The sequence below is a fragment of the Cololabis saira genome, chromosome 3 (assembly GCF_033807715.1).
Source record: "Cololabis saira isolate AMF1-May2022 chromosome 3, fColSai1.1, whole genome shotgun sequence".
In the NCBI taxonomy this organism is placed as follows: Eukaryota; Metazoa; Chordata; class Actinopteri; order Beloniformes; family Belonidae; genus Cololabis; species Cololabis saira.
In genome coordinates, this window is record NC_084589.1 from 19,864,960 (window position 1) to 19,891,779 (window position 26,820).

Consider the following 26,820-nt stretch of genomic DNA (forward strand, 5'->3'; position numbering starts at 1 on the left):
TTGTTGTTTATTTGAACCTGCACATCAATGTTTTGTGTCAAGCGATTCATTTTCTTTGTGATTAATTAATCAAGATCTGTAATTAATTAATTAATTAATTAATTAATTAATTAATTAATTAATTAATTAATTAATCATTTTTTAATCTCACATAAAAATTGCAGAGAGAAGCCCTCAATTTGAGGATAACATTATTGTGGCAAATTAAAAGATTGATATATAACAACAAAAAAGTGGCTTTATAAAGTAATTTAATTGTATTTTTAACAGACTTGAACAGATGCAGTTCTAGCTATTTACATCCACTTGGCAAGAACATTCACCAGCCTCTCGGTCGCAGACGTGCACGCGCTGCTCTCCTCGAGTCTATTTTGGGGAAGAGCGTTGCTGTGGCTCGATAAATAGCTAACATCTTTGCTGCTAACGTTAGCTGTGGCTGCGCTCGCGACCGGGTGCTTTGCATTTATGTGGTTAAACTTGACCTGCTTTGGTGGTGAGCAAAGTCCTTTACACAATGAACACATATCTCTCTACCTTTATCAATGGTGCCGTCGGGGAGTTTTAGAAAATGTAAATTCCCCATTCAGTGGACCGACAACCTTCACATGTTCCTTCATTTTCACCTCTTTCCTCCGCTACTCACCACCCCCCCCCCCCTTCCTGTCCTGCTACAATGGGAGTCTACCAGCGTATCTAAGCACGCCCAAACACAGGGACCATTGGTGTCCACCATGGATCTATTATAAAACTGGAAAATGGCCGCCCATTCATTTCAATGCATTCTGTTCAGCCAGCGCATACGCCGAAAAAATGTCTGACTTCCAGGTTTACTTCCGCGTTATGCGGCCCATAGAGCATGCGCAGTTGAGTCACCTCCCATGATGCTCTGGGGCCTCCCATCATGCCCCGGGGCAATTACGCGAATATTAATATAATATGTATTAATATAATATATTAATTAATGTATATTATTACATGTATAGTATTACATATATTAGTAATGTATTAATATAATATAATTACATAATATATATTAATATAAACATCCGTGGAATGCACGGACACGGCTGTGACGTCACGCCCAGAAAGAGACTTTTCCTTGACTTTTCTGGCCGTTATAAAACATTTTTGACGGATATAAAGTCCATGACTTAAAAATATAGAATACAAAGATTAGTAATTGCCGGGGATTACAGCTGGAGGTGTCCTGTGAACAGTTTTAGAGGCTTCTCTTTTACTATTGCGGTCTATGGGAAAAAAGCTTTCTGGGCCACATGGGATTTTTGGTTGCAGTACCGCGGCTGGCCACTGGGAAAAATCGGCGTGCCTTCTGAGCGCCAGACCCGGGGGCTGGTGTCCACCCACAACTCAAGCAAAAGAAGCCCACCGAACAAACACAGATTTCAAAATAAAGGCAACTCAGAAATTAAAAAAATAGATTAAGCAATTAAAAAACATTATGCACTAAATACGCTTGTAATTAATTAATCGCAATTAACGCGCTAATTTGACACCCCTAGTTTTGTGTTCAGAGCTCTTGTGTGTTTGATGTGTTTATATTAAAGTTCTATTGCTATCAAAAATATATTCCTTTACATCTTGAAGACAATATATATGGGTGGAAACTGACCCGTAACATCATAGATGTTATTAAATAAATAAATGTTCCCTTAGTAATCCCACAATGGAGAAATGTATTTAACATGCATTTAACCCATCTCTAGTCAAATAGGAGCAGTGGGCTGCCATTTGCACAGCACCCAGGGAGCAGTAAGGTTTAAGAGCCTTTCTCAGTGGCCCAAAGTGGTTGACCTTGGTTGCAATCCAGGGGCTTGAACCTGGGTCCCCCCTCAGTAACCACTAGGCTACCACTCCCCATCAATCTTAAAATGAAAAAAATAAATCAAGCAAATTAATTTCAGAGATACAGTATGTTCTATACCCCTCAGTAATATCAAGGTAACACAACAACCTTTTATTTATTTATATAATTCTCTTGAGGTCATTTTTTTTTTTTTTTATAATAGCTATACTGAAAAAAAGGCCCAGAAACCCACACCAAAATATTAAACGCAACTTTATCATAGTAAAGGAAGTCTTACAAGGTAGCCAAGAGATGAAAAAAAATATTGAAAGATAGGTAATTGTTTTTAGGGTATTTTAATGCTAATTTAAGACACACCGGGGATGGTAACAGAAAGCTAACACAAGAGGAAGGTTAAGACCCCTCTGTTGATTGTTAACGTGTTCATATGTTTTTCTTTTTTTTTGTACATGCTCATATACCTGAGCTGAGGTTAGTGATGAGTAAACATAACTTAGTTTTTTTTTTTTTACTTGGAAGTACAACTCCTATATAATTGGATAGACAAGACCAAGAAATATCAAATAAATATCCCAGTAAATTTATCATCTGAGTTGCATTTATGTAAAAAATTCTGTGTGACAACTAAAAATATAAAATCGTTATGTGATGATGCATTAATTAAAACATTTAAGAAACTGTGTAAATATTTGAAAGTCAGACGTGTGGCTTAACGTGTGGCTTAAACCTTCCAGGGTATGAAACTATCAACATACATTTTATACCATTTTATACTTTTTGTACTGTAACCTTGGATACATAGTGTGCACACACACACACACACACACACACACACACACACACACACACACACACACACACACACACACACACACACACACACACACACACACACACACACACACACACACACACACACACACACACACACACACACACACACACACACACACACACACACCTTTTCCACTAGTACCTACTCGGCTCTACTCATCTCAGCTTGACTTAACTTGGCCTAGTTTCTTTCCCATAACAATTCAGCACCTGGAGCAGACGCTGCTGTGACGTATTTGATTGTGTTATCTAAACGGAGAAAACAACAACACTAAAGATGTAGAACCTGGAGGAGATGATATATATGTGCTGCTGGGTCTGTGGCTTGTGTTCAATATCAAGTTAAAAAATGAGAGTGAGAGAAGCTTTGAGCGGCAAGGCTTTTTAATTTTTTTTGTTTGTCTCGGCGCTGATGAAAAGTCCGTTGGTAGCCGCGAGCAGCTGAGAAGTGACAGAGCTCCTGGAAGATCTTGTTGTTCCTTATCGCCCGTCCAGATCCCTTTTTAATTCTCTCCTCAGCCACCAGGTTTAGGAACATCTGCACCTCAGAGTTGGATTATGAAACTTTTTTTTAATGAGACTTTTGCGCTGCCATTGCTGTCGAATAAAATGAACAAGAAGCCGCCATCAGAGTCACTCTTTCGCTGATGTCCACATCCTGAATCAGACATCTGACTCCCAACCCCCTGACCCATCGGTGGCATGTAGTGTGATGATGTCAGATGCAGCCCGACTAGAACCTCGGCAGAGTAGTTACAGAAAAAAGTATCTACTCGGCACGACTAGACCCCTAGTGGGAAAGCGGCAAACTGAGTGGAGGCGAGCCGAGCCGGGCTGAGTAGGTACTAGTGGAAAAGTGCCAATAGAGAGAGAGAAAAAGCTTCAAATAGGTATTTTCTTTAACAGAAGCTGTAATATCATCCTGTAAAGTAATCTATTACTCAGCCCTCATTAAGTCACAAAGGAATAAGTTATTCAACTGTTTGCTCGCAGAGGTCTTGAAGTTAATCAAATTATCTTCAGGCAGTGCAGCTGCTGTAAATTAGAAGAAAAGAAAACACAACCTAATATTTAATAAACACTGTATAACATCACTCCAGGTCTGTTGTTTAGGGCAAAACAAGTGGCCACACTTAAAACATGAGTAAAAAAAATTAAAACATTTTATACAAATATACTTTATACTGATTGAATATTCATTTCAGAAATATTCATATTTCAAATATGGTGCAAACAGAATATCAACATAAAAATCAAAAATGATATCAATAGTATTTGTAGGCAAGAACAAAATAACCCAGCAAACAGTGGGATAATTTAGGTTCAGTATTTAAGGGAAATAATTGGGCATTTCCAGACAGATCTGCAAGACTGAGTCTACAACAAAACAGAGAGCACACATACCAACAGATACAACAAACACATACCAACAAACAGCAAAGCCTGAGGAAGAAATAAAACACTATCACCATTTTTTATGTTTTGTGTACATTCTCCACTTTCTCCTTTTCTGCTCTGAACAGTCAGTTACTTAACTGGAAAGGAAAATGTTGGTGACAAATGTCAAGTGAGACAAAAGTGGAAGCTAGCTCCTTTAAACAATAAGTAACAGCAGCTGAAAGACCCATTGCAAAAGATTAAAGTAATCAATACTGCGAAATGGAATAAAAAGGAAGGATATTTATTGTTCTGTTGAGTAGGACCCAGCCAGAAAATATGAGTAAAAAAATAAAGATCTGTTGTGTGGTGAAAGAATTGCTAGACTAATTCACTTTTTTTCCTTTCAAATGATAATTATGTCAAAAACTACGAGGCAGAACAGGAGTTCAGACTAACTGAAAGGGGGTGTTTACAGCATGTAATTAAATGTTTTTTTCTATAAATGCCTTCATTCCCTTGTTAGTCTCTCAAAATCATAACTCCATTTAGCCACCTCTGCTTCTCTCCCTCTGTATTTGCTGTTGTGCTCTCCGTGTGCGTATGTGTCGCGAGCGGTTGGGCAGGTGCAACAGCCCATGTTGACAGCTTGTCCCTCCTCTCTTGCCGCAGGGAAAACTGTCACCCCTGTCATTCAGGCCTATGAACACAGAGTGGAGACTGTCTGTGTGCGCTCTCTGGAGACTTGTGTGGTGAGAGGCAAGAGGTGTCCTGTTAACTCTGCCAGAAACGGCTGAAAGTAAGCACACTCACACACACGGCTGACAATGGCTTCACAACTTCAACCTGGAAGGGCAGACCCTTCAGGGAGCAAAACTTTACAACAGATGACACAGTGATGCAGCAAAGGGGCAAAGGTCTCGGTTTGGAGTCTGTTTGTGTACTTTTTCTAATGACACACATACATACCGGTACACTTAAATAGAGTTTTGGCAGTTGAGGAAAACGATAAATAAGAAAAACATTCAGATAAAACTGCGTATCAGTGGACACAATTAAACTAAGAACAGGAGAAGCAATGGCACGTAACAAGCTTGTGAAGCTGACAAGTGAAAATCTTCCCATCAGACAGGGATCCCTTCAAACTTCGCTGCAATCAAAGGGTGAAACACTGGATGTGCTCCATGAGTCCATTATTAAATGCGTCTGAGCATAAGGAAGGATAACTGAAACAAAAAACACTCTTGAAACAGTGACTGCGTTTACATGCACTCAATAACCCTTTTAAAACCTGAATATTGGCAATAACCCGAATTTGCACGGCCATGTAAACACCAATAACTCCTTTGAATAACCCAAATTTGCTCATATTCCGGTTTTTAAAAACCCGAATATGACCCCGGGGTTACTCCTTTTAAAACCTGAATATTCGGTCATGTAAACGGAATATCCCGATCAAACGGAACATGAATTTGTTTTCTGCGCATTCTCTGTTCACAAGGAATCCTGTTCTTTTAAGTCCAGGAAGTTCTTATAAACACGGCAAAACGCAAGACCACGCCACACTTTTGGAGTGAGGAGGAGACTAATCACTTTATAAATGTAATGAAGGATATGAACATTTTGGCATTTGTAGACGGTAGAAAGTACGGGAATAGCGAGATTTACAAGAAGGTGAGCGAAAAGTTGCGCGAAGCAGCATTTGTTTTGAATTTGGATACAGGAAAAAGAAGCGGAAATTAAGCTAATTGCGTCATGATGTTCTCCGCGCGTCGCTGGTTTGATCCAGATATCCCAAATGATTAATTACCATGTATACAGGGATAGTCCTGTTTGCTCACGCATGTAAACGGAATATTCTGAATGTTTCAGTAACCGGAATATTAGCAATAACCCGAATTTTGACTGCATGTAAACATAGTCAGTGTTTTTTGTCTTTGATGAAAAATGTGTTTTGATTCTGAAACATGTGTATGACAACAAAATTGATGCTTGAATTTAGAGCTGTTACAGTTCATGGATGATGCAAGGTCTGCACGGGCCACTTCCAGATCCGATTCATTTTTCTGATTAAAGAAGAAAAAAAAGTTTGGTGCGACGGTGTGGATTGCGCGTAGTAGTGTCGAACATTCGGAACAGGAATGTTCCGAACTGTAGCAATGGGTGCAGGGCTTGACAAAGGGTTAATTAAAAATGCCTTCTCCACCTTTTAAGGTGCAGGTATGAGACCACATTTGATATGGAGATGGCCTGCACTGAATCAGCACATTGTTACATTTTTGTGGTGGTGCACGTCTGGCTGCAGCGCTCCTGTGTGCAGAGAGTGCAGAGTCTCCAGCTGCAGCAGACATACACAGCTGGTTCAATGTGGAAGCATAAATTATATTACAGGTGATAAAGCATAAATATCTTTAAACGTGAGCATAAATCACCTTATATGTGATTTATGATTTATTTGAAGATGAAGGGAGTAAACGGTTATGGGTGAGGAGGATCGCCACACAAGGAAGCCATATGAACATGGCAATACACTGAGCACGGCATATTAAATAGCATTTTTTAAAGTAGGTTTCTGATTAAATTTAAGAGAAGCCTTGACTTTCATTAATTAAGTCTAATGGTGAACAGTGTGAGTATTCAGCCTCTTTATAGGACTTGATTTATTTTATTTTTTTAGTAGCCTATTGACGTTTTCATTTAATTTTTTTTATGTTATAATTTAAGTGAAGACACGTTCTCTGTTGCAAAAGTATCTAATTAATGTAGATTTCTTTTATACTTTTTAAATGCCATTGTTTTGTAATGATTTAAAAAAATTTACCTGTTGAATGTTGTTTCTGGATTTAAGTGTTTTCCTTTAAATAAACAAATAAATAAATTAGGGGTGTCAAATGAACGTGTTAATTGGAATTAATTAATTACCTGCATAGTTAGCGCGTTATGTTTTTTTAATCGCTTAATCTATTTTTTTGAGTTGTTAGGGGCAGAAAACAACGATCAGTCACACCTTGAAGTAGACATTAATTGGCTGCCCTGTGTTTGGCCGTGTTAAACGTACGCTAGTACAGTAGACTCCCAGTGTAGCTGGACAGGAATGGGGGGGGGGCGGAGAGTAGCGGAGAGAGGTGAAAATGGAGGAACATGTGAAAGTTGTCGGTCCAGTGAATGGGGAATTTACATTTCTAAAACGCCCAGACGGCACCATTGATAAAGGTAGAGAGATATGTGTTCTTTGTGTAAAGGACTTTGCTCATCACCGAAACAGCTCAAGTTTAGCCACATAAACTCAAAGCCCCTGGTCGCGAGCGCAGCCACAGCTAACGTTAGCAGATTTTACCACAGCAACGCTCATCTACTAATTAAATTGGAGGAGAGCACCCAGTGAATGCGCACCTCTGCGACAGAGAGGCTGGCAAAAGTTCTTGCCAAGTGGATGTAAATGGCTAGGACTGCATCTGTTACTTTATACATTATAAAGCAACTTTTTTGTTGTTTTTATATATATATATATATATATATATATATATATATATATATATATATATATATATATATATATATATATATATATATATATATATATATATATCAGTCTTTTGATCTGCCACCATAATCTAATGAATTTAAGGGAAAACACCTCAAGTTGAAGGCTTTTCTCAGCAATGTTTAGGTGAGATTAAAAAAAGCGATTAATTAGATTAATTAATTAAAGACCTTAATTAATTAATCGCTCAATTTCTTTAATTGCTTTACAGCACTAAAATAAATTAAACAATCCAATTTGTGGATCAGAAATTGCAGTACAATATGAACTCTGTAGTATGTGATTTATTACAGTCCTACTTGGATTGGTAGAAGAAATATCCTTTAATATATTCGTGGCATTGTGTGCTTGATCATTAAACGTTACCACAAGCCTAAATTTACTACCTGATTTACCAGCCAGCCAATGAGCTAGTCTACATCTCAATTATTCAGATATCAACCAGAAAGTTGTCCAAAATGTTGGTGCGTTTACTGTTATTAATTACTCTCAAGTACTTTATCTGTTACTCGGCTATATTTAATCCATGAAACAATATATTTCCTGATTTTATTCAGACAGTCTTCTTTATGTGTTTAATTTGTCTTGCACTAATCAAAAATCTCCATACATGCACAGTGCAGAATTCCTGTCTGAATATCAATGCCACCATCTAGAGTGCATTACTGCTTGTCATTAGCCCTCCGCAACTTGGTTTGGTTCTTCCGAGGCGTTCACGGCCATTTACATGTGGCCATTCTGCATTTACATCTCATTACCTGCTGACAATATCATATACTTCAGTCATGAACATGGACTCCTGTTTCTGCCCATTGGTTTTTCATGTCTTTAATTGTGCATTTCCAGGCATATTGTTATAGTTTCTCTGACTGGGAAGAGCCAACAGTATTTACCACATGTCGTTTTGAATTACCTTCTTGAAAGAGTTTTATAATCAGCTCTATTATTTCATCTGACAGTTCTCTTGTTGGGCGTCAGGTGTCACGTCAATCAGAAATGTGCAGCAGCTTGTCAAGGTCTTGATACAGTTATTATTTTTTAATTCTAAATCAGGTTTACCCAAATTTTTTCAGTCAAGATCCTCAAAAAATTGCAATTAGGTGTAACAATTTACAAGTACAACCCAAAATAATGGTCAATCAAATATCCATGACTTTGTTTTTCTATTTTTGTTGTGTATTGGTAGTGTGGTACTATTAATACTGTACTTTACAAGAGCACCACAACACACCTCATGTAGGACAGGGGCAACAACAAAACAAGCAAGAACTTGTTTTCAAAAACAAAACACCTGGTTCCAACACGGCTCAGTGGGTTACACAGTCAATCCCTGAGAGTACGTGTGTGTAGTGCGTCTGCATGTGTGTCTGTGTGATTGTGTCCGATGGGGGCCCTGGCCCTAGATAAAGTGCTCTGCCAACTTTATGCCCACTGGTCTTTTCAATGCTGATGGATGGGCCTTTTTCAGCGCCATCTGGCCAAAGGATACCTCACATTAATCATCACAAACACACAGACACACACACACACACACAGACACACACTTCTGTTTCTTTAACATACACACTATAGATGAACACATCTGTAATTCATATTTGGACTGAAGAGAACATTTAACACACACATCAGTCTACAGCTGAGAGCAGAAGCAAAGTGAAGGAACAGGGAAAAAAAAAAAAGAAAAAAATACAACAGAACACATGCAAGGATGAAATGTAGTACTTTTAATGCCACTTTCTAAAATATTTGTATTTTGCCCTGCCATATCTCTTATTTGTAATTCAGAGTTATTCATGGGAGATTAAGGAACAAGCTAAAGACTAAAACAATTAATTCCTTTAAAAACACTGATTAATTTGGTCGGTTGCCTAAAGCTGCACAAATTCACTTCCCTATACGACCACGGTCTCCCCCAACTCACTCTTCATTAATGATCTTTTCATAGTTATCAGGGGAAGCTTATTAACAAGAAGTGTAAGAGACAAAACCCTCTCTCTCTCCTATCTCTCTATACACACTCAGTCTCTTATCCATCTCTCTATCTCTCTCTCTCTCTAACACACACACACACACACACACACACACACACACACACACACACACACACACATACAGAAAGCTGTGTTCATAATCGCATTATGTCCTTATATAAACCATAAGCAAAGTCAAACACCCAGGGGAATTAAATGTGAAATGAGAGACATTCTGATTTGAATTCTATATAAGGGATATATGGTCTTAATACAAGCGGATTAACTTAAATTTTTATATAAACATTATTGTGGTTTATCTGGAAAAATTATGCTTGACATCTGATATTCTCATTATTAAATCTTATCTCACATCTGTTTTGGTTTATTTGAACATTTATGCAATCTATCGGAAAAGAATAGGAAAAACAAACAATGTATCTAGACGTTCAGCATCAGTGAGGATTTACAAGAAATGTCACTATAGGATATGGGCGACAGAGACTAAGACCTTTACTGGTGTCTGAAATCCTATTAATCACCAGTAAAATTCCACATGCAGTCACGTTTCATCTTTACCTTTAATGCCAAAAAAGTGGACTACATCAGTCCAGCTTTGAGGTCTGGCTGGCTGTCTGGCAGAGGCAGCCAGTGTAAAGTGTTTAAAGTTCTGATGCTGGTCTTTTAGTTCTTTTTTGTTGAAGTTTTAAATCATGCTTTTTATTTATGTTTTAATGTCTTTGTAAAGCGCTTTGAATCACCTTGTTTTTGAATTGATAGAAATAAACTTGCCTTGCCAAGACAGACTTACGTTTCCAATATTCCCTCCTCCAGTGAATGAAATCTTACATGTTCTCCACAAACAAGTGATGCATGATGGAGCAGCTTTGAACAGCAAATACAACAGGGCACAACTGGTTTTTCCAATATGTCTGAGGAAGGGGTATGCTCACAAACACTAAATATATGACAGACACCTGATGTGTTGATTTATTTGCTGCATTACTGCAGACAGAAGTGTGTTTCTTTGTGTGGGAGGCAAAGATGTATGTCTTCCGTCGTGGAGACGTGATCTCTCTAAAATTACTTTAATTAGTCCATAATGTAAAATGCACCATAGGCTCTAGACCCTGACAAAAAGAATCCCGGCTGAACAAAAGCTTTGTTAAAGAACAATGTCACACCTGCAAAGATGGTTTAAATCACTAACATGTTTAAGACACTTACTCTGCAGTTACAGGTCAGACACACTCCAACATGACGTCTTACTTGTTCTTGATTTTTATGATAAGCTCATGAAGTAGTGTTCGCACTACGAGTCAGACACTGGGTGGAAGTGTCTAACCCATCCTTGACATCAACATTACAAGGGCAAAGTAAAGGATGTTTTCCTCTTTCTTCATGAATAATACAGTGATGGGTTTTTTTCATGAAGTTGTCACTTTCAAAAGCTTTTTGAGAATGTAGTTAACAAATGGTCTTCCATAAAAACTGCAGCCACAAGGCTCCTATTAACATAAACACGCCTGAAAAGTGGTCTGCTGTCACATATCAACCTGATAACCATTCTCTCTCTCTCTATCACACACACACACACACACACACACACACACACACACACACACACACACACACACACACACACACACACACACACACACACACACACACACACACACACACACACACACACACACACACACACACACACACACACACACGAGTATACAAGCAGAGACACACAGCTGATTAGATCCATCTCTCACTTCAGAAATCTCTACAATGTAATCAGGAACAAACACTTTTCCTGTCCTCATCCCCGGGACTGTTGAGAAGAGGTGTCCATCTCGGGGCGACAATGAACCAAAGCCATCAATATAATATGAAGACAGGGAAGTAAAAGAACTACATCTGATATGAAATAAAGAGCTCTGGTCTATGGCTGATTGATGCCAGATACCCGGGGCTCTGATCATTCAGGAAGCAATACAGACTAAATAAATGAGAACAGCACATATTTGGGCAAACTGAGATGTATATACTGTAAAAAAAAAAAAAAGGAGAAAGAAAGCTGGGGAAGATCTTACCTCGTGGTCGTAAGGGTTGTAGGAGTGGAAGAGCTGTGACAGCTCTTTAGTCCTCTGCTTCTTCTACAGAAAAAAAAAGACATGAAATGTTTGTATAAACTACTCATATGATGAACATTAAGCTATAGAAGTTGAAGCCTGAATGCATATACAGTATCCATAAAATACTGTACATATGAAAGATACCCTCGGTGTCAGTACTACTCAGCCCTTTTCTTTACAATAACATCCTGATTGCAACAGATTGAGAAAACATTTGATGGATTCACTTTGCCTCATTTATTCGTTCTTAGATGGACATCCTTTTATTTTTACTTATGATCTAATATGTGGCTTCTTGGCATTTTCCCAGGCTTCTGTACTTGCCTTATGAAGCAAAAAGAAAAAAAAAAAAAACATATGGCGTTCATATGGACATACAGTACAGCTTCATTCATTAGTTGATAAAGAGACTTAAACACAACTAATAGCTGCACCAACAGTGTTCATTAAATCTAGTGTTTTGACAGTGGGAATACCTTCTATTTGTACCCTAGCAGTGGCAGAAAAATAAAAGTAATGCAAGGACAAAGTGTGAGACATGAGTGTTTGATTTGTTACAGTTGTTAATGCAATCAGTTACACGAGGATGATTCAGTTACAGCGAGCGCTAATGAGCTTGTTGATTAGATCATGTTTGGCTAAAGGGGAAAGATGTATACTATAAATATGTTACTGTAGCTGAATGGACTATACATTCATAGCATTTCTCCTTCCTCCTCTTTTCCTGTCTTTTTCAGAGTTTGAAAGTACAGAGCTGGATACAGTCTGGTTAGGCCACATCTGTAAATATCAATGAGACAACTATCTGCCTTCACACACACACACGCACGCACGCACGCACGCACGCACGCACGCACGCACGCACGCACGCACGCACGCACACATTTACAGCATTTTTGTTTGCCAAACATCTGCAGCCTCAGTATACAGTAAGTGAAGACAGCTTCATCTGAATGCATAATACATTTTTTTTTTAAAATCATCAATTTGTCCAGTGTGAGTCAAAAATGTACATGCTACATTGACTGGTGTATCTTAATTTTTTGTATGAGTGTGAGCATGAATGGTTGTGCTCCCGTGACACGCTGATGATCTGTCTGGTGTTCCCTGCCTCACGCCATGAGACAACTGGGACAGTCGCTTGCCCCCTGTGATCCAGAACAGGCTGAAGCATGTATAGAAAATGCATGAATGAAAAGATGGATTGAGAAGCTATTGTGATGCATAAGGCTGCAATGATGATCTTAGATTTGAAGGAAAAGAGCTCCAAAAGAACAAATGGAAAAATGGAGCGACGTAAAGACAGGTTGTGGCAAGTAAAAGGACAAGATATTAATACAAATACAAATTCTCGACTAGTCCCTGAAGGGAAATTAACGTGTGCAGTAGTTATAATTTAAATCTCTTCAAAGTCATTGTTGCGGTTTATTGCTGTGTCTGTTCTGCAGCGGATCTCAGGGAGCCTCTGAGTGAAGACAGTTTGCTGCAGCAGCTCTTCAATTGTTACTAGCTTTCACTGTTTATTTTTTAAATGTCTAAACGTAGTCTCTTTACTAATATCATTGGTTTTGAAATGTAGAGTTTATGTTGCAGCAGATCTGTTGCAGCCTCTGCGTGAAGACACTCCGCTGCTGAATCACTGTGATGTGAAGAGGATGTTCAGCGTTTTATGAAGTTCACTCCGTAGCACATTCAGCTCCAGAGGGTCCAAAACAGTCCCCAGAACAGAGCGAGCCTTCTTCATCGGTTTGTTTAGTGTATTTACGTCACTGGCTCTGATGCTGGTCCTCCAACAAATAATTGCCAATGTGAATGGACTCTCCACGACAGACTTATAGACATACAACGTCTTGCTGCAAATGCTGAAAGACCTTTACTAAGAAGTACAGTCTGCTGCCTTTCTTAAAAACAGTATCAGTGTTGTATTTCCAGTCCAGTCTGTTGTCTAGGTGAACACTGAGGTATTTCCACTTCTCCGCCACCTCCACTGAGTATTTCTGCAGATGACAGGACTCCAGCGTGTACAAGATCTTAGGTCTAGATGGGTTACGCTGTTAGGATAGAAGTGCTTTAATATGATTTCCATCCTCCTCACTTTTGACATGTACTGTCATTCCTCTCCTCTCTATTAAGGCACATCCTTTGCTTCCCATAGTATATTGCTTTAATCTGTTTGTCTCATCTGCGTATCTCTCCACTTCTTTAGAGTCTCCGTGGGACGTATCTACACATCTCTCACTCTGCTCACACAAGGCTCTTCTGATCCACACAATCCTGTAATCATCAGCCTTGTCCTTCTACCATCCTTTTGTTCTTGTTTTTATGTGATTCCCTTCCTCTTCTTCTGCCAGAGGGCTACACAGAACCTTCAAATCATTTTTTATTTTATTTTCTTTGACTTTCCACGTGGCCCTCAGTTCTCTGTATTTTGCTCCTTTTGTTTTCTACAATGGGAGAATACTCATTGAACATTCAATCTCCACTACCATCCTCCCCGTTACAAGTTTGCCCCTCCACAATTCTCTCTTTTTCTTATTCTGCCTGGAGCACCTTGGATGAGAGCCACATTTACTGCATTTCTTTTTTCAACACTATTCTCGCCCCTTTTGCCACTCCATCAATTACATTATCAGTCTCTATTCTGAGATACTCGCCTGTAAATCTGTGAGACAGATGCTACTACAGGTACTGATTTTGAAAATTTGGAGTTTTGTGATTTGAACACGACACTCCAAATGGACAAACATGTTAGTTTTTAATATTTATATTCTATCTGGTTATGTGCAAAAAAATCATTTGTTTTGCTAAACTTAAAAAAATAGAAACATTGTCAACAGACAATTTTTTTCAGAAATGAGTTCCATACAAAAAGCTATTTTACTTCATGAAAATACGATGTGTAGCATGTACAGTTGAGGACGATATTATTAGCCCCCCTATGGAATTTTAAGTTTTTTCAAGTTTCTGGCAAGATCCTTTTTAGCAGAGCAAGGCGGTTCTAACAGAGCATTCCTGAACATACAATTTGTCATTATATGGGCCAAAACATTTATATTTGTGCACCAAAACATTATAATGTAAGAAAAAGCTAAAATGACTAGGGACATTATTATTAGCCCCCTTTAAGAAATTACCATTTATTAACTCATCACACATTAAGTCATGCTTTTATGCAGTGATGTGCTTATCCTTCACAGGTGATGTGCATAAAAGGTAATCAGGTCAAACAGGTGATTGCACTCAATTCAGTTAAGTTAATTAACTCAAGCCAAAACATGGTATAAAAGCCTCATTATGGAGCTGGCAGTTGAGGAAGCAACATGCCAAAAACAAAGGAGACCAGTGTGGACCTCAGAATAAGAATTATAGATGCCCACAAAGCAGGGGAGGGATATACGAAGATATCCAACCATTTCCAGGTGTCAAGGACTGGAGTGAGAGGCATCATTCAACGCTCCAAAGACAGCAACACAGTGCAGAACAAGCCTGGCAGAGGTAGAAAGAGAAAGATTTCAGAGAGACTGGAGAGGAAACTAGTGAGAGACGTGTCTAGAGACCCCAGATTAACTTCCAAGGCGCTGGCAAATGACTTGGCCACATCAGGAATCATTGTCTCGAAGAAGACCATAACTAGAGCTCTGCACAGGAATGACCTACGAGGGTGCAGACCAAGAAAAACCCCACTTTTGAGGAAGATGCACCTTCAAGCCAGACTTCAGTATGCTCGAGACAACCTGGAGAAAGATTATTCATACTGGAAGCGTGTCTTATGGTCTGACGAGACCAAACTAGAGCTCTTTGGCCACAGGGACACTGCTTACGTTTGGAGAAAAAAAGGACAGGCATTCAACCCAAAGAACACCATCCCCACAGTGAAGCATGTGCCGCTTTTGCACTGGTACCACCTCAGCTCGGTTCTACCGTTTTGCGCTTTCGCACTAGGGCTGAGACGTGTAGAGCCGCTCCAAGTCGGTACTTTTTTCTGTAACCATTTCAGCCAGGTTCTTTGCGGGCTGAGCAGGGACTATTTCTGACGTCACCACCCTCCGCGCCAGTGATTGGTCGGGGGGCGGGGACGTCACCACCCTCCGCGCCTCTGATTGGTCGGGGTGCGGGGCCGTCAGACGTTTGAATCAGGAAGCGGGAGTCAGCGCGAGAGCGACCCGCGGCTCGCAGCGATTTTATTATGAAGCGCAAAACGTCTGTTTGGTGATCTAACTCTGAGGTGCAGATGTTCATAAACCTGGTGGCTGTCGAGAAAAAAATAAAAAAGCGATGTAGACGGGCTGTTTTACTCTCAGCCGCTCCCGGCTCCAGCTGATTTCTCATCTGCGCCGACATGAACAAAGCGGTTGCGCAATCGAGTACGTCACAGCAGCTTCACCACAACCTGCCCGCTTCTCCCCTGGCAGTGCGAAAACACACGTGTGGAGCCGTGTAAAGCCGAGCCGAGTCGGGCCAAGTAAGTCCTAGTGCAAAAGCGGCTATGGTGGTGGGAGTATTATGCTGTGGGGATGCTTCAGTGCATCTGGAACAGGAAATCTTGTCAAGGTGGATGGAATCATGAATAAAGAAAAATATTTGGCTATTTTGAAAGAGAAGCTTAGGCAGTCAGCTGTGAAACTGGGTCTGAGACGTCACTTCATCTTCCAACATGACAAGGATCCTAAACACACCTCCCTCTTGGTGAAGAACTATCTCCAGACGACCAAAGTGAATGTCATTGAATGGCCTGCACAAAGCCCTGACTTAAATCCAATAGAAAATCTGTGGGGTGACCTAAAGAAACTTGTCCATGCCAGGCACCCATCAAATCTAGAGGAACTGGAGAGATTTGCCAAAGAAGAATGGGCCAGGATTCCTCAATGAAGTGTGAGAGACTTGTTGTAAACTACAACAAACGTCTGCAGGCAGTAATACAGCAAAAAGGATACACAATTGACTATTAGGGTGTGGGGGGCTAATAATTTTGACCCTGGTAGTTTTTGTGTTTTGTACAATATCTTCATTTCTGAGTGGAATATAAAATAGTGTAAGCATCCAAAATAAAACTACAAAGTCTACAAAAAGCTATGTTCAGTTTATTTTGCTCTGGTTAATATCACTTGGAAAACACTTAGAAAACAAGCACTATTTTGTAAGGGGGCTAATAAAATCGTCCTCAACTGTATATGCTTGTGTTTGTCTTTTTACACGTGTGTGATTGCAGTAGGCTTGGGAAGAAGAAAGCTACTGTGTCTACATGCCTGTGGATTTGTGACTGTGGTGATGATGAACAAGGGTTTGTTATTATGAAGTCCATCTGTTGTTGTCGCCAGAGACAGGTGCTGCATCTAACGGGAACTGACATTACCTCCAGACACTTCCATTCACCTACAGATTCCAATACGCGAGAAGTGTTGACGGAACCAGAGACAAATGTGCTGCACTTTTTCTTTTAATATTATTTGTTCTTTTTTATTGCACCAATCACCACAACAAATGTTTTGTGTGTGTTAAACTACTTGGCAATAAACTTCTTTCTGATTCTGATTTTGATAAAACAGTTACATGTTACAAAATTATTCCAGTTTCCTTAAAGGGGACCTATTATGAAAAACACGTTTTTTCTTGCTTTAACATATATAAAGTGGTCTCCCCTCAGCCTGCCAACTCAGAGAAGGAGAAAAGCAACCAAATTCTGCAGTGTCTGTACAGCCGCCCGGATGAGCCATCCAGTGTGATGTGGATCTACAAGCCGTTCAGATTCTGCTCCCTTTCGTTACGTAACCAAAATGCGATTTACATCGGTTGGCCTCCGATGCGTGAAACCACGCCCACAACTAACTCTGGCCAGAACAACAACAACTAACTCCGCCAGCCGGAGCTTCCGCCATTTTTTCGTAGCAGTGTATTGCGTCATTCAGCAGCCAATCAGCACAGAGCCTCATTATCAAAGCCCCGCCCACTCAGAATCCCTCATAGAGAATGAGGTTGGAGACTGGGATGATAAAGACATGGCTCAGAGGTAGAATTTCTAATTTATTTAGCAAAAACAATCAAAAGTTTGTTTTTAAAACATTCAAGGCCTGTTTAAAATAGGTATTAGATGCCATAATAGGTCCCCTTTAAAGTTTTTGGTTGGACATTTTGCATGATGTTTATACTGATATGTATTGGTTGCTACATAGTCCATCCCAAGTAAGTGTGTTACCCTTAAAGAACTGCTTAAAAATCCTCTTGGTTATACATTCACATCAAATTTTATTCCAAGCCTTTGCTCACAAAAACCTGTCCTGTTAGGCTGAATGAGTCCAATCTCCTGTGAATAGGTAATAACACTTTTTGGCACTATATTTTACATTTTCCACTGTTTTTGGTGAACCACAAAGGAAGGTTGATATTCTTGGTAAACACATCACATAACACAGTGGTTTCATGAAATAAAACTGATAAAAGTAGAATAAGACCATCAGCACGGTGTAATGTTGTGTTATTTTTTCACTTGAAGTTGTATTTAACTGGTTATAAGACACTTTAGTGAATATTTACAATGTCCTAATACATTAAAAATTTTAGCACATGGCTTCTTTTTCAGTGTGTGTGTACACACAAAATACAAAAATACATACACAAAAAAATGTCTATTTAACATTTAAATGCCTGTTTAAATATTGACATATATTTGTATGTTAAATACTTTTTTTTTTATTAACATTTTTTCTGTAAGCTTTGTTCGTTACTGTTCCTGCTCTTAAGCATCAATTAAATTCACCCTCAGGGAGCCTTAAATACGTAATGGAGATCTTTTTCCTTTCACATCCTGTTACTGTCAGTCCCTCTGGCTAATGAACACCATGCTGGTATAATAAAGAGGTGAAAAAAGCATAATCTCAATGTGGCAAACAGAACTTGTGATCATTAAAATGCAAAGTGTTAAATTTCCCATTATTATTACTAGGTGCTCATTAATCAAGTACAGGACCTTAGAGGTCTCAGACAGCAACTTAACCATTCACTCAACTTTAATACCTGTTCGACTGCCTTTAACCAAGTGATATTATTATCTCTCTTGATATGTCTGAGACGATAGTCTTGAATGGAGACGGTGGGTGGAAAATGCATGCATGCACTCGTCTGATGTGTGCCCATGCATGTGTTTGTGTCTTTTCTCCGAGATAAATGATAGTGAAACCAGAAAATAGAACTACGCGTTGCTGGCAAGCTGTTTAACTTTGACAGCTGCTGCACTGGTGCCACATGGGTAATAGAGTTTTTAACCAATTACAACCTGGGGAAATTAAAAACACTGTCCCACTAGAGTAGCTAATCTCCTACTCTATCACTTTGTCTTTTTTCTCTTTTCCTACTGCAGCTGCTCCTTCTCAATGTGTCCTAACCAAGAGACACCCAAACACACACATGCACACAGCCTCCATTCAGCGAGTCCATTTATCAAGGCTAAGTTCTAGTCACTTGGGGATGATTATGGAGATCCAAGCTAATAACGCTCACATCCTTTTATTCTCAACATGCTCCCTTTTCTCCCTCCAACCCCTGTGGTCCCTTATTCTGTCCATCTGGGTCTATTCTCCCATACATCCATTTTCTTATACATCATTTATTATAGTAGGTATTAGGTTAGACCCACAAATACCACAATGGACCTGGACCTCATAGCCGGTGGATGCTTTTTTTTTTTTTTTAAGTAAACCATATGCGCATTACTAAATACCTGTGTTTTTCTCATCTACTGTGTGTTGTGTCATGGCTGGAAATCACATTTCTGAAGGTGAAACAATTAGTATCATCCATCACAATACACAACCATATAAAACTGGTAATATGACAGTGTTTTCTGTAAGCAGCCACTCCGGTTTTCAACCAGCAACATGTTGAAAAAAAAATCTTCAAAAGCAATATGATGGCATACATTTCATGTAAACCCCTGTTATGTAGGTATGCTGTTCCACAAAAGATGAATAACAAGTCTAACAGAATCTATAAGAATTTCTTTCTTGGGATGAAAATGCATTGTTTCTTGAGTGTATTAGAAATATGAAAGTGCTGTAAACATACTAGAAACTTCTTAGTGAACCTGAGTATCTCTACTTCCTTTTTCACTTTAATGGTAGAAAAAATATAAAAAAAATGTCAATGTACACCTGACATCTGTACACCTGACATCTTCATAACACTGAGTTGTCTGGAGTGGTAGATAGGTCGTGGTAGATTCTCCACCTTATATGAAGTGCTGGTATTTGTTTCTTTCTGTCTCTTCTTTTCCTCCATACATCTTATCCTTCTTTCCTCCTGTTTTACTTTCTTTATCTCAGGCCTCTGTCCCTATTCTATCTAGTTGTTCATCCATCCCTCCTGTGGCTATTCAACACAGTTGTGTTCCAGACAAACCATCTGGTGCACTTTATTAATGACTGACCCTACACGGGTTAGACGTCGCCTTGCTGCCACCACTCACAGCGTGTGTGTGTCCATGTATGTGCGTGAAAACAGGTGCATGCCGTCTGATGAAGTGATGCTGTGTGCACTTTAGCCACTGAAGCAGGTGTGCTGGTTACAGGAAGCATAACATATTTCTTCTGACTCCCTGTCAAGGATAAATACACAGAAAAATGTTGCCTTTGTGCTTCAAATAATTTGAAATTTCTGAATTCTTAGTCTGGCACAAATATCAATATGAATAATTAATAAAACTAGATGCCAATACAGGTTTATGTGTTTAAGAAAATGCTGATTTGGTAAGACTTTGGCAAAACAAGTAACGCATCACTGTCTGATACTGAAACAGCTGCCAGCAGAAAGAAGCCTTGAACAGATTTGTGCTGACATGCAAATTGCACAAATAAAAACACGAGAACAGATGGAAAAAAAGGAAGAAAAAATAGAGAAAAGAGGAGAATCATAAACATGGCAATGTGGTCGTGTGGGGGCTGATCCCTCTAAGATATACTCCACTTCTCCTCAGAGGATCAGGAGGAGGAGAAAAAGGGATTGACTTATGAAGACGCTCTCCTTGAAAGGAGATGTGTCAACACTTTGATGGTAACGGGTGAGAGTCGTGATGCAAGAAGAGACTTAATACACAGCACAGGGTACAGCATATGTAAGTGGTTAGACAGAAAAAGGTCAAAGTATACCATTTCAAATATATGTAAAACATAAGTAGTGTGTGTGTTATGGTAATGCTTTATTAATCCAAGAATTGTTGCAGTTGGTTGAATAATAACGTGCAGCATCTTTGGGACCAGAATCCCCATTCTTGGATCATACAGGGACAAGATGAAACATGGATTTAATCAAGGAAGTGCAAAAAAAAACCCCAAATAAAACAGCATGCACACATGTACGCACACATACTCATACATGCATACATATGTTGTGCATAAACTCTAAACCCGCTCATCATCTGAGAGTGGTTGCCCTCTTCGAACTTGGGTCTTCCACCAGAAGCTTCTACGCCTTATTTTGATGTTCCTAAAACTATAAACTTCTGGACTGAGATTGTTTATGTTGTTCTTGGAATCCGCTGGAGCCACTCTCAACCCAGTTTGGAGCTCACAACTCCAAGTGCTGATTTTACCACTGGTATCAGCGTTGCCTTCTTTAGTCAACCCTTTCTACTGTTCCACCTTCCTTGTAGAGGGGGCGGCTGATGATTGTTTCACTTTGGAACTGGTATCCCTAGCAACTCTTTGCAATAAATCAACCAGTATTTGGTGCTTGCTTCCTCTGGGGTTACTTCCAATTACCTTCTGGGCTGTTCTCATGTGTGGAGTCATGTGCTTACTCATCTTGGCTGCCATGATCCCTGACAGGAGCTTCCATGTTGTGTAGAACAGGTTATTGGCTTGTATTTGGATGGGATTGCCCCTCTCTGGGGTCCTTCATGATGTGGACAGCTTGGATTAACCATGCTGGGTGTGTCCCATCTGTTAGCAGCTAGGTCATTTGTGTTGCGAGGCACTCATGGAGTGTGGTTAGTTTCTTCAGCCAGTAGGTGTGTATCATGCCCAGGCCTGGGGCTGTCCATCTCTTCATAGTTGAGAGTTTGTGTTGGGTGTTGCCATTGTGATTGTGACTGGTTCATGTTCTGGGAGACTCCTGTGATCAGCTCTTAGATCCACTAGCCACGGGGCACTGGTGTTGTGTTGCCTCTTTCTCTTATATATTTTTCCAATACTGTTCAATCTCAGCCTTGGATAGATAATTTCTCATATTCTTATCCTGCCACTGAGTGTATACTTTGGATGGTCAAATTGAAAACATCCTGCTTCTTCCGCTAGCTGCCGGTTGTGTCACATACTTTCAGAGTTGGGTTGCCAAACGGCGAGTCTTTCGCAGATTTCAGTGTCTCAAGTACTGAGAGATTGTGGTACTTCTTAGGCAGTTGTCTCTTCATCACAACTTTCAGCTGTTCTGTCAAGTGCCATTTCTGTGCAGTCTTAACCTTGTTTTCAAGCTCTCTCTTACATTGCATAAATCTTGTAACCGAGGACCTCTGAAATCACTGCTTCTGTACTGCGTACTAACTGATTGTTCTAGTAAGTGTTGTTTGTAGTCCCGCATCATGCAAAAAAAGGTTCAAATGCAATACTAACCAACAAGGGTCAATATCTAGGGCTTTATGCCACCTGGGTAACTAAGAATATGTTGTGTGCAGACAAACATACTGTGCAGAATTGTCACCACATAACAACAGTCTTCTCCTAACAGAAAACTTCCATGTCCTCACTTACCACATGTGCAGGCACTTGCTCCATTTTAGCAGCAGGTGTACCAGGCCTGGGGTAGAACTGGTTGATGAAGAGACTGGGGAACTGATAGCATTTCACTAACTCCACTGTCTCTTGGAAGTCCTGGTCAGTCTCACCCGGAAAACCACAGATTATATCAGTGGCAATTGTTACACCAGGTACTCTGAAAAAGAAAAAAAAGAGGGGGGGGGTTGCAGGTTACAGAACTGCACAAAAATAAAAATGTAATTCAGTTATAACAAGTTTTCTTGTGATACGAGACTACATTATTATTGTTAAAAAACAACAGATATTTAGAAAATATCAATAGGATTGCATAGAGCAGCTTTGAAGATAATGTATAAAACACCTGGCGACAGGCTCATAGCATTATTGCATAACAAGCAATACAACAAAATTACTCTAAAGTTTGCAACACATGTACATTTTTCAGCTATTTACATGTACCTCAGCATTACCAATGCCTTTCTCTATGGACTCATTCAACCAATCAAAACCTGATTAGCAACCTCTGCTGCAAATCACTGGTTACAGGTTATTGACTCATTAGCTCATTCGATTCATCGTGGCCAGTGGGATGGTATTGGAAGGAACACATTGATTTCTTCTCCTACGTTATTGGCATTGATAGCAGTTGGGTGGAGGAAAAAAAAAAAAACCCTTCAAGCAATGTCATCACTATCTGTCAGAAAATGTACCTCTGAAGGCCATAGTTGACCTTCCAAGTGAATGAACATTTTTTCTGAACATGCTGCCATTAAGTTTCAATGATTAAGCTTGATCCAAAAGTCATTTATCATTTTCTCTGACAGCTCAAGTAATTGTCAATTAACATATAATGCTAAATTAGCATTATGAGAGTTCGGTAGGAAATGGCAATGTTATGAAGAGAGTGCTATAGTGCATAGCTTGCTAAACATAGCCAGACTTTTTTTGACAGATGTATCTAAGGAAACACTAAAACCAAATTAAGAGATAATCCGGTCTACAATGGCGATCAGCTCGACACTTGTTTTACAAGAGAAGGCTGTTTCATTTAAGTTACGAGTTTGTCATATTGAGGTGACAATGAAACATCATGAACAGTAATGAAACTCTTGAACTCAGAGCCCCTTCAAACAATCCACATTAAACACCTTTTCCACATAGGAAAAATACTGCACACAAAATGTAACACAAACAGAAAAAACAGAAGGAAAAATTGAATAAGGTAGAAAAATAAAGTAGTAGAAAAAATAAATAGACAGAAGGAGCAAAAAGAATGTTAAATAGATGTAATGTAAATATAGAACTATCAAGAATACTGTCAGTAGTGCCGGAGGATTAGTATACTGTAAATTACAAAGTCATAATAACACCCATATATTTGTAATTTTTTTTATTAGCGTTGCAAAATTTGAAAAGGCTGGATCGAAACAGCCAAAACATCCATGTAAGGGGGACATCGCAATTTCTATGTATATTATATATACATGCATCCGGAAACTATTTACAGCTCTTCACTTTTTCCACATTTTGCTATGTTACAGCCTTATTCTTAATTTGATTAAATTAATTTTTTCCTCAAAATTCTACATACAACACCTCATAATGACAACGTGAAAAAAGTTTTTTTTTGAGATTTTTGCAAATTTATTAAAAATTAAAAACAAAGAAATCATATGTACATTCAGTAAGTATTCACAGCCTTTGCTCAAAATTTGTTGATGCACCTTTGGCAGCAAATACAGCCTCAAGTCTTTTTGAATATAACGCCACAAGCTTGGCACACCTATCTTTGGGCAGTTGTGCCCATTCCTCTTTGCAGCTCTCTCGGTGCAGTCATTTTCAGATCTCTCCAGAGATGTTCAATCGGATTCAAGTCTGGGCTCTGGCTGGGCCACTCAATGACATTCACAGAGCTGTCCTGAAGCCACTGCTTTGAAATCTTGGCCGTGTGCTTCGGGTCATTGTCCTGCTGAAAGATGAAGCGTCGCCCCAGTCTGAGGTCAAGAGCGCTCTGGAGCAGGTTTTCATTCAGGATGTCTCTGTACATGGCTGCATTCATCTTTCCCTCTATCCTGACTAGTCTCCCAGTTCCTGCCGCTGAAAAACATCCCCACAGCATGATGCTGCCCCCACCGTGCTTCACTGTAGGGATGGTATTGGCCTGGTGATGAGCAGTGCCTGGTTTCCTCCAAACATGACGCCTGCTATTCACACCAAACAGTTCAATCTTCGTCTCATCAGACCAGAGAATTTTGTTTCTCATGGTCTGGGAGTCCTTAATGTGCCTTTTGGCAAACTCCAGGCGGGCTGTCATGTGCCTTTTACTGAGGAGGGGCTTCCGTCTGGCCACTCTACCATACAGGCCTGACTGGTGAATTGCTGCAGAGATGGTTGTCCTTCTGGAAGGTTCTCCACTCTCCAGAGAGGAACGCTGGAGTTCTGACAGGGTGCCCATAGGGTTCTCGGTCACCTCCCTGACAAGGGCCCTTCTCCCCCGATCACTCAGTGTAGACGGCCGGCCAGCTCTAGGAAGAGTCCTGGTGGTTCCCAACTTCTTCCATTTACGGATGATGGAGGCCACAGTGCTGACTTCATGCTTGGCTTGTGCTCTGACATGCACTGTCAACTGTGGGACCTTATATAGACAGGTGTGTGCCTTTCCAAATCATGTCCAATCAACTGAACTTAGCTCAATTTTGAGCTTTATGTCAAAGGCTGTGAATACTTATGTGCATGTGATTTCTGAGTTTTTTATTTTTAATAAATTTGCAAAACTTTCGAAAAAACTTTTTTCACATTGTCAATATGGAGTGCTGTGTGTAGAATTTTGAGGAGAAAAAATTAAATTAATCAATTTTGGAATAAGACTGTAACATAACAAAATGTGGTAAAAGTGAAGCGCTGTGAATACTTTCCGGATGTACTGTATATATATATATATATATATATATATATATATATATATATATATATATATATATATATATATATGTATATACATATATACATACATACATATACATACATACATATATATGACCCAATCCCAATGCAGCCCTCTACCGCCATCCTGCAGGGATCCTGCAGGGCCAGACGTGTCCCCCCTGCTGAAGCCAGTCCATGTCCAGGCCCGTCTGAAGTTTGCTAGAGAGCATTTGGATGATGCACAAGAGGATTGGGAGAATGTTATCTGGTCACATGAAACCAAAATAGAACTTTTTGGTAGAAACACAACTTGTGTTTGGAGGAGAAAGAAAGCTGAGTTGCATCCAAAGAAAACCATACCTACTGTGAAGCATGGGGGTGGAAACATCATGCTTTGGGGAGGTTTTTCTGCAAAGGGACCAGGACAATCCGTGTAAGGGAAAGAATGAATGACGAGCCTTGTTTTTCACGTGAGGGACAGGCCGCCCCACATCATGACCCTACCGCCAACAATAGATGTTACTCTATCGGTGCAGCAATCAGCATAGCGTTCTCGGTGTCTTTTCCACACTTTGAGCCTACAATCCAACTGCTCGTGGCAGAATCTGGACTCATCGCTGAACAACAACGTTCCTCCACATGCTCAGATTCCAGTGCACATATTGCTAACACTGGTGCAAGACTCAATAGCAAAAGCAAAATAAGCTTTTTGGCATCGACGGAGGCACATTTTTCATAAGCACAACCCACACACTCAGCTTTGTTGCTCATTCTACAAATGCATGTTCCTTATACATGTGGCACCATTTAAAGGGAAAATAAACAGGATTTTTCAACTGTATGAGTTTTGAATTCTGCACTTCTTCAGCATTTTGGCAAGTTGAAACAGTTGAAGCCAGTAGCTGTTTTTTCCCAACTTTCTGCAGTGGAGCTGGCTGACAAGAACAACAAGGACTTCTCCACTATTTATTTGATTTAGCTAAAACTGTCATGTCCAGCAGTTGTTCAATGTTCTTCATATCTGGATGGATCAGGTCACAACAGTGGGATAAAATGAGGAAGTACACACTGCAGCAATGCCAGTAGGGGTTGGATGAAACTGAAATGAAGTGCGGAGGGACAGTCCATTTAACGCCAGGTCAGACAGACACGAGTCACAAGTCTTTGCACTGCTGCCCTCTTCATGCCCTTATATCCACATGTGTGGCTGTCTGTGTGGATAACTGTGTGTCTGGATGGATTTGTGATGCCTGTGCTCTCATTATTCCTAGCTCAGACTAATCAAATGTGTACGTGTGTGTTCTCATTACCCTTCTCCAAGGCTAATGACATATGTGTGTGTATGTGTGTAAAATTGAACTGCAGTTCTGCTCTGCTGTGTTCAGGCTATTTCATTAAATGATAAAGTTTACTGATGACTCCAGTGGGATCATTATTTACGTGGCTTTCCGTTTATCCCACAGAACCCACCTCA

The 26,820-nt window shown here is 39.8% G+C and overlaps 1 protein-coding gene across 1 annotated transcript in view; it reads right to left on the minus strand.

Moving 5' to 3' along the window:
* cdkal1 (CDK5 regulatory subunit associated protein 1-like 1) overlaps window positions 1–26,820 on the minus strand; it is a 245,557-nt gene that overhangs the window by 48,676 nt on the left and 170,061 nt on the right. Inside the window, exons 11-12 of the mRNA XM_061718279.1 lie at window positions 22,416–22,596; window positions 11,638–11,700 (exon numbers count right to left, since the gene is read on the minus strand). Of these exons, the coding sequence (XP_061574263.1) occupies window positions 11,638–11,700; window positions 22,416–22,596 (244 nt within the window). The remainder of the gene's footprint in view (window positions 1–11,637; window positions 11,701–22,415; window positions 22,597–26,820) is intronic.